Here is a 9,106-nt window from a genome sequence, read left to right as displayed (position 1 = left end):
AGTAACAAGCATTAAATTGATCTCTATTGAATGAATTTAGTTTAAATCTTATTCATACACTTTTACACTCCCGAGCTTATAAGGAGTATTGAGTGTTGTTGGGAACATTCACATAGAGCTTCATGCAATCTTATAATCTAATCCTAAGAGCTTGTTTAGATTAGGTTAATAAGGTTAGGATTAATCAAAGAGCTTGTTTTGGTTAATTAATATGGTGAATGGGAAGTGTTAGAGCTTATTAGCACTTTCAAGTACCAACTTAGATAGAATTGAACGAATATTGTGTCATTTTTGAGTCACATTGCTAAATTGTCATACATGGGGTTGGAGTCCTTACAAATTCTGAATTTAATTCACGCATTTAGTTGATTGCTTATATTTTTAATTGTTTGTTTAATCATTACATTCTAAACCCCCCCCCCTCTCTTTATTATTGGTGACCATAATACCTTGTGCAAATAGGTATAGACGAATTGTCCCGTGTCTCTGTGGATCGACCTTGCTTGCCTTGTACTACCTTTTAGTGCAATATAGTGGGATTATTTTGGAGTATATCGTACCCCTTTATTTGTTGGGTTTGACACACCTAACAAATTGGCGTCGTTGCCGGGGACACGGTGTTACTAATTGTTTATGCCTAGATCTTTTCGTACAGGTACGCCATTGCCAATTGATTCGGAGATAGAGAAGACTGCAAAGAAGTTAAGGAAGCAAGCCAAGCTTCGTAAGAGGCAACCAGTTTTCGGTACTTCTTCATCAACCAATCCCCCGGTCATCAACATTTGGGAGGACATACCCCTCTCAAGTGTATCCGCATCAGAAACAGAAAGCCCATCACTCTCACCACAAACAACCTCACCCATAAAAACCACTCCACCCTCTTCACCTATTAATAATATCCTAAACAGTTCACCTTCAAAAACCACAACCAATTCTCAAGCCATGGCACATAACCCTGGAGGGAATCAAGGTCCTCCAAACCCACCACCCGAACAAACTCTTCGTCAATGATCAAGACAAGAGGTGACTCAACAACCTCTTTGCATCACATACCCAGCCACCACCAACTTGGAACTAAAATCCGGGCTTATCCACTTACTCCCAACTTTTAGAGGATTGGAGAACGAAGATCCTCACAAGTTCCTCACTGAGTTCCATGTAGTATGTGTGGGTATGAAACCACACAATGTCACGGAGGACCAAATCAAGCTTAGGGCATTCCCCTTTGCGGTGCAAGACGCGGCCAAAGATTGGCTTTATGACCTTCCACCGGGGACGGTAACTACTTGGGTAGATCTTGCGAGATTGTTTTTGGACAAATATTTTCCCGAAATGAAAGCTTCAGCCCTACGACGGGAAATTATCGGAATCAAGCAACACAAAAGAGAAGCTTTCCACACATATTGGGAAAGATTCAAGAAACTTTGTGCTCATTGTCCAAAGCACGGGATCACTGAGTACCAGCTCCTCCAATATTTCATTGAAGGAATGAATCCAATGGAAAGAAGGCTTCTTAATGCCTCTAGTGGTGGATCTTTGCCCGATAAAACCCCAACTGAGATCCGAAATCTAATCAAGAACATGGCTGAAGATTCCAAACATTCAAGCCATGATGAAGAATGGTACACGGATGCACCCCGGGGTGTAAAAGAAGTACAAACTCCTCAGATTGAAGCTCAATTGTCCGAGCTCACGAAAGTAGTCATGATGTTGGCCAAAGACAAAGGTGTGCAGCCCACACCCCGCCCGTGCGGTATTTGCACCCACGTGGGGCATCCAACTGATATGTGCCCACAACTCCAAGAGGAAGATTATGAAGAAGCGAAAGTCATGGGAGGCTATTCAGGGGCAAATCAAAGAGGTTATGAGCAACCAAGAGGTGATCAGCGATGGAACAATAATCAAGGGTGGGGAGGCGATCAACAAGGGAACTATCAGCACAATCAATCGCATCAATATCAACCAAGACCACCATTTCCTCAAAATCAACCACAACCACCATTCCAACCTCAAAATTTCCAACCAAGGCATCCACAACAACCCCCTCCCCAAGCGAGTTCTTCAAGTATGTCCTTAGAAGACATAGTAAAAAGCCTTGCCACAAGTACTCAAAGCTTTCAACAAGAAACCAAGGCGAGCATAAAAAGCCTGGAGCAACAAGTATCACGACTTGCTCAGTTCATGAGTAAGATGGAGTCGCAAGGCAAGCTACCCTCTCAAACGGAGAAGAACCCAAAACACAATGCGTGTGCAATTACATTAAGAGGTGGGAAAAGCTAGAAAATCCAAAGATGCCGGAAGAAGAAGAAGAAGAAGAAGAGAAGGAGATTGAGGTGGAAGAAGCTATCAAAGAAGAGGAAAAGAAGAGTAATCCAAAGTCCAAGAAGCTAATAGAATCTGAAGTGAAAGTCACACTAGCTCCATTTCCTTCAAGGCTGGCAAGCACCAAAAGAGAAAGGGAAGATGACGAAATCATGGCCATGTTTCGAAAGGTTGAAATCAATATCCCTCTTCTAGATGCCATTACACAGATTCCTAGATATGCTAAGTTCCTTAAGGAACTTTGCACATCTAAGAAAAATCTTAAAGGAAATCAAACCGTGAAGGTTGGTGAAAATGTCTCAGCCGTGTTACAAAAGCGGCTACCGAAAAAAATGCAAGGATCCGAGTGTTTTCACGGTTCCTTGTAAAATGGGTAACCTTTTTGTACCACGTGCCATGCTTGATCTTGGAGCATCAATTAATGTTTTACCTTATTCAAGTTATAAGACAATGGGAATTGGACCTTTATAAAAAACCGGAGTTATCATTCAACTTGCTGATCGGTCTTTGGTACATCCGAAAGGTGTATTTGAGGACGTGTTAGTGCAAGTTAATGTGCTCGTTTTTCCCGCTGACTTTTATGTTTTAGACATGGGTGATGAAAACACCCCACAATCGAGCTCCATCCTTTTGGGGAGACCCTTTATGAGTACCGCAAAAACAAAAATGGATGTAGCCAATGGTACTTTGTTAATGGAGTTTGATGGTGAGGTAATTAACTTTAATATCTTTGAAGCCATGCGTTATCCTAGCGATATTCATTCTTTAAACTTCATAGATGTTATTGATTCATGTACTAATTATTGCTTTGAGATATCAAGCCAAGATGTGCTAACCACCATCTTGAGCAAACACTTTGATGAGACAGGGATTAAAGAGTTGGCTGACAAGTACACATTGGAAGACGAATTGATCGAAGTAATTGATTCCTTGGAGAAAGCACAACCCATGATAGTTGAACCACCCCGCATGAAGCTAAAAAGTTCTAATCCGAAACTTCTCCCATCCATAGTACAACCACCGACTCTTGAGTTGAAGGCTCTTCCCGGCCATCTCAAGTATGCCTATCTTGGAGAGGAAGAGACACTACCGGTGATAATTTCGACTAAGCTGGCACGAGAAGAAGAAAAAGAGTTAGTTGGCATTTTGAAGAAATACAAGGAGGCTATTGGTTGGACTATTGCGGATATAAAAGGGTTGAGCCCATCATTATGCATGCACAAAATACTGATAGAAGAGGACTTCAAGCCAACCCGTGAAGCACAGAGGAGGTTGAATCCACCTATGATGGAGGTGGTAAAAAAGGAGATCATGAAGCTTTTGGATGCAGGTGTAATCTATCCTATTTCTGGTAGTAAGTGGGTGAGTCCTATGCAAGTAGTCCCGAAAAAAGCTGGAGTTACCGTTGTCAAAAACTCCGAAGGGGAATTGGTACCCACCCGTGTGCAAAATGGGTGGAGAGTTTGTATCGATTATAGGAAGCTGAATTCTTCTACCCGCAAAGACCACTTCCCTTTGCCATTCATTGATCAGATGTTAGAACGATTGGCCGGGAAATCCCACTACTGCTGCCTTGATGGTTTCTCTGGTTTTCATCAAATTTCGGTTTCCCCGGAAGACCAAGAGAAAACCACATTCACATGTCCCTTCGGCACCTTTGCGTATAGACGCATGCCCTTTGGTTTGTGCAATGCACCCGCAACCTTCCAAAGATGTATAGTGAGCATATTTTCAGAATATGTCGAAAATATCATAGAGGTTTTCATGTAAGATTTTACTGTTTATGGAAACTCTTTTAATGAATGTTTGCAAAATCTCACCAAAATCTTACAAAGGTGCATTGATACGAACTTAGTCCTTAATTATGAAAAATATCATTTTATGGTCGACAAGGGCTTGATACTTGGACATGTGGTGTCCCAGAAAGGTTTAGAAGTTGACAAGGCCAAAACAGATATTATTAAGAACTTACCATACCTGAAAAATGTTCAGGAAGTTCGTTCTTTTCTTGGCCATGCAGGTTTTTGTCGGCGGTTTATAAAGGATTTTTCCAAGATTACGGTACCGATGTGTCAACTTCTACAAAAGGAGGCTGATTTTGAGTTTGGTGATGAATGCAAAAAGGCATTTGACCTTTTGAAAGATTTGTTGACATCCGCCCCCATTATTCAACCGCCAAATTGGGATCTCCCATTCGAAATCATGTGCGATGCTAGCAATACCGCGGTCGGGGCAGTTTTGGGGCAAAAGGTTGACCGAGCACATCATGTCATCTACTATGCATCAAAGATCCTTGATAGGGCACAAGGCAACTACACCACAACAGAGAAAGAGTTGCTTGCTATTGTCTTTGCTTTGGAGAAGTTTCGAGAATATCTCCTTGGAACTAAAGTGATCATATATTCGGACCATGCAGCCATAAAGCACTTGCTTACAAAGAAAGAATCAAAGCTGAGGTTAATACGGTGGATGCTGCTTTTGCAAGAGTTCGATATTGAGATCAAAGACAAGAGTGGAAAGGAAAATCTGGTTGCGGATCATCTAAGTCGCATCGTATCACCCGAAGATGGTATACCCATCTGTGACACATTTTCGGATGAGAATCTATTTGCAGCCAAAGAGGCACCATGGTATGCAGATATCGTCAACTACTTGGTCACAAGTCAATTTCCCCCAGATTCATCCCGTTGGCAAAGAGACAAAATCAAAAAAGAAGCCAAACGATACATATGGGATGAACCTTACCTTTGGAAGTATTGTGCGGACCAAGTAATTCGCAGGTGTGTTGAGCAAAATGAGGTACAATCTATCCTTAATTTTTGCCATTCTTATGCTTGTGGTGGTCACTTTGGACCCCAAAGGACAACTAGGAAAGTTTTAGATAGCGGATTCTTTTGGCCTTCTATTTTCCATGATTCCTATGTACTTTGTGCACACTGTGAAAAATGCCAAAAATCCGGGTCCTTAAGCTCTAGAAATCAAATGCCCCTTACCCCTATTCTAGTATGTGAAATTTTTGATGTATGGGGCATTGACTTTATGGGACCATTTCCGCCCTCTTTTGGTTGCTCTTATATTTTATTAGCAGTGGACTATGTGTCCAAATGGGTGGAGGCTAAGGCCACCTGTACTAATGATTCCAAAGTTGTGGTTGATTTCCTTAAGGTACAGATTTTCTCACGGTTTGGCACACCAAAGGCGCTCATAAGTGACCGCGGGACCCATTTTTGCAATCGGATGCTAGAAGCTGTTTTGAAGAGATATGGAGTGACACACAAAGTCTCAACAGCTTACCATCCCCAAACCAATGGATAAGCAGAAGTCTCAAACAGACAAATCAAAAGTATCTTGGAGAAAACAATCAACCCAAACCGCAAAGACTGGAGCTTGAGGCTAGATGATGCCTTATGGGCATACCGTACTGCTTTTAAAACTCCCATTGGTATGTCCCCATATCGGCTTGTGTTTGGTAAAGCATGCCATCTCCCAGTTGAGCTTGAGCATAAAGCTTTTTGGGTGGTAAAGAAATTCAACTTGACTGAAGATGAGGTGGGAAATAAAAGGAAACTGGATATCCAAGAGCTAGAAGAGATTCGGAATGATGCATACGAAAGTAACATGATCTATAAGGAGAAAACAAAAGCATATCATGACAAAGCAATCTCCCGAAAGACCTTTATACAAGGACAAAAGGTGTTGCTTTATCACTCGAGATTCAAGCTAATTTCAGGAAAGTTAAGATCAAGATGGGTCGGTCCTTTCGTGGTCACAAGGGTGTTTGACCATGGTGCAGTGGAAGTCACGAGCAAGCAAACGGGTAAAACATTCAAAGTTAATGGTCACAGGTTGAAGCTGTTTTATGAAGGATTTGAGGTGAAGATTGAAGAGGTAGAAGAGTTGGAGAACCCCACATACCAAGAATGAATCACACCTGGGGGACAAAGTCGAGCCAACGACCTAAAACAAGGGCAGCTAACTGGTAGGCAACCCGGGGGTATTTTCATCATTTTTCGCTAAAACACTTCGTTCTTTGCATTCTTATTTTTTTTTAGTGTTCCAAATGTGTTTTGTCATTGTTTTCAAACCAAAAGAACGGACCTTGGGGTGGAAAAGTACTTCATTTCCAAGAGAGGGAAATTTTCAAATTCAAAAAGTGGGGATTAGCATCCAGGGACCAACACGGGTCGTGTCCCATTTTGGCCTGCAAATGACACGGGTCATGTTAATGAAAAAAAGTCCCAAATTCTTCCAGAGAGCAACACGGGTCGTGTCCCATTTTGGCCTGCAAATGACACGGGTCGTGTTAATGAAAAAAAAGTCTCAAATTCTTCCAGAGAGCAACACGGGTCGTGTCCCATTTTGGCCTACAAATGACACGGGTCGTGTTCATGAAAAAAAGTCCCAAATTCTTCCAGAGAGCAACACGGGTCGTGTTGGTTTTGGCCTTGACCCAACACGGGTCGTGTTCGTCTATATTTCAGCATAAGAACCCCAACACGGGGCGTGTCGAATTGGCTTAAGGTGGACACGGGTCGTGTCCGCGCAGCAGTTACACCTCTTTTTAAAGAAAAAAATCGGGATTTAACCTCATTTATCCCCACTTTCACTTCCTAACAGCCCCTCTCTCCCAACAAAAACCTTAGGTCCGATTTTCATCAACTACCTTTCAATTTCTTCAAGATTTTGACTTTCATCTACAAAAAGGTTTGATTTTCATCATCTACACTTCATCTTCTCCATCTTAAACACCGTTTTCTTGCATTTATAATGGTGGATTTGGGGGTTTTGACAAACCCTAGATCCGAAAATTCTCACTTGATTTTGGTGTTTTAGTGTCTCAATCTTGAAAGGGAAAAGCTTGGGGAGGTTAAAGAAGATCTTTTCCATCAAGAACAACACGATCCAACACACGATTCGGTAAATTCTTTCCAACTCCTAACCTTTGAATTTTGTGTTCTTGAGTCAAATACTTGAAATTGTGGTCCATTTGGATTTGATTCTTAGTTGGAAATCTTTGAAAACCAAATTTCCCGCGAAATTTTGGTGGCCAAGTTCAAAGTTGACTGGACCCGTCAACAGTTGACTTTTTGACATTTTGACCCGTTGACTTTTAATCTGTCCCAAACTTGACTATGGAAGCTACATCTTCCAAAAGACCAAGACAAACCAAATCATCCGCCCGCTGTCGGAAGCCTAGATCTCCATCACCTCCATCTATGTCCCCAACACCCCCAGCCGACCCGTCTCATTGTGGTGTCGTATGTCTTGGCCCAGTTCAACAGGGCAAACTTGAGTCATTCCTTAAACGGGGTCATGCCATCCAAAAATTCGCGCATGTTCCAACCTTAAAAGAGTTGCATGTTTACAATCAAGTCAAAACCCTGTTTCGCAACATAGGGTGGCACGGCTTGTTGAGGGTCCATGAATTGAGCTATAAAGTCCCAACAACTGAGTTTCTATCCTCAGTTTATTTAGACCATGGGATCCTCTACTTCCGTCTAATGAATCAAGACTATGAGATCTCCTTAGATCAAATCAATGCTATTGTGGGGGCCCCAACGGAAAACACATTTGACCCCACTGACCCAATCCAAGGATACTATGACACGACTTGGTGGACCCAGCTCACCCAATTACACCCATATGTCTCTAGCGCTGCTAAAGCCTCATCACTTATCCATCTTGTGATTAAGGTAGCTCACAGAATCATTGCTTCGCTCGTCGCCCCTAGAGAGGAGCAAAGCACCATTAGCGCGCTGGAACTTAAAATCCTTTATGCAATGACCCATCCCGAGAATAACCTCATTCCTCATTATGGTTGGTTTCTGTGCCACAAGCTCATCCTCCTTAGCGTATCCCGATCAGGAAAGATTGTTTGCGGGGGTATTGTCAGCATGTTCTCCAAGAGTGCCCACATCCGAGCCCCATACCCCGATCCCCACCAGCCACTGCCGGGTGAGCCTTATCTCACCACTACTGTCCTTGAGTCCATGCGACTCTTTCGCTCGGCAGGCGATGGTACACACCATTGGACCGTGGGTCAAAATCATGATCCCAAGCTCCTCATCACACCAGAAAATAAAGGCATTCTTGATTTCCGAAATCCCACTCATATGACTGACTGGAAAATCATTCCATACATCTTCCCCTACTCTTATTCCACCGAGGTCGATGAGCAAAGTGAAGAAAACGAGGAAGATGGTGATGATGTTGAAGAAGAGGAGGAGCCTCACCATGCTTCTCCCACCGGTGGTGGCAGCTCATCCCATTTTGCTGCACCCCCGCCTTATCATCAACAATATATGGACGAATTCCAATCAATCCATACCCGCCTCGACACCTATCAGCAGGATATTACCAGCCTGACCCAGTATTTTTCCACCTTCACCACCCAGTACGCTCGGGATCAAGAGCGTCAACGCAAACATGAGGAGGACTTCTGGGCTTGGACCTGAAACCCCAACTACTATCCTCCTCCTCCACCTCCGTTTTAGGTTGTTCCACCCTCTCGAAGCATCGGGGATGATGCTTATCTTTAAGCTTGGGGAGGGATAGACTTGTATATTAGGTTCACTCATTCTCATGCATGCATTTCTTATTTTCAAATTTTTCCTTAAAACTTTTATTTATTTATTTTTTTCCTTATTTTCAAATTTTTCTTTAAAAAGGTTCACTCATTCTCATGCATGCATTTTCTTATTTTCAAACTTTTCTTAAAAAAAAAAAGTGTACGAGATGATGACACTCTTTACATACAATTGCTCCATGAAATGAAAAATACCGA

The 9,106-nt window shown here is 42.5% G+C and overlaps 2 protein-coding genes across 2 annotated transcripts; both read left to right on the top strand.

Annotated features, from left to right (window-relative positions):
* Positions 1-1,332: 1,332 nt before the first annotated feature.
* LOC145010254 (uncharacterized) lies at positions 1,333-2,280 on the top strand. Its single transcript, XM_078968819.1, has one exon. The coding sequence runs from the start codon at positions 1,333-1,335 to the stop codon at positions 2,278-2,280; it is 948 nt and encodes a 315-aa protein (XP_078824945.1).
* Positions 2,281-5,766: 3,486 nt separating this feature from the next.
* On the top strand, positions 5,767-6,246 carry LOC145010253 (uncharacterized). The gene has a single exon (XM_078968818.1). It carries the CDS (start codon positions 5,767-5,769, stop codon positions 6,244-6,246), a length of 480 nt encoding a protein of 159 aa, XP_078824944.1.
* Positions 6,247-9,106: the final 2,860 nt, after the last annotated feature.

Source organism: Lactuca saligna, chromosome 8 (assembly GCF_052625555.1).
Source record: "Lactuca saligna cultivar CGN05327 chromosome 8, ASM5262555v1, whole genome shotgun sequence".
Lineage (NCBI taxonomy): Eukaryota > Viridiplantae > Streptophyta > Magnoliopsida > Asterales > Asteraceae > Lactuca > Lactuca saligna.
Note: the sequence above shows the minus strand (reverse complement) of the source record. Positions and strands in the feature narration are given on the sequence as shown.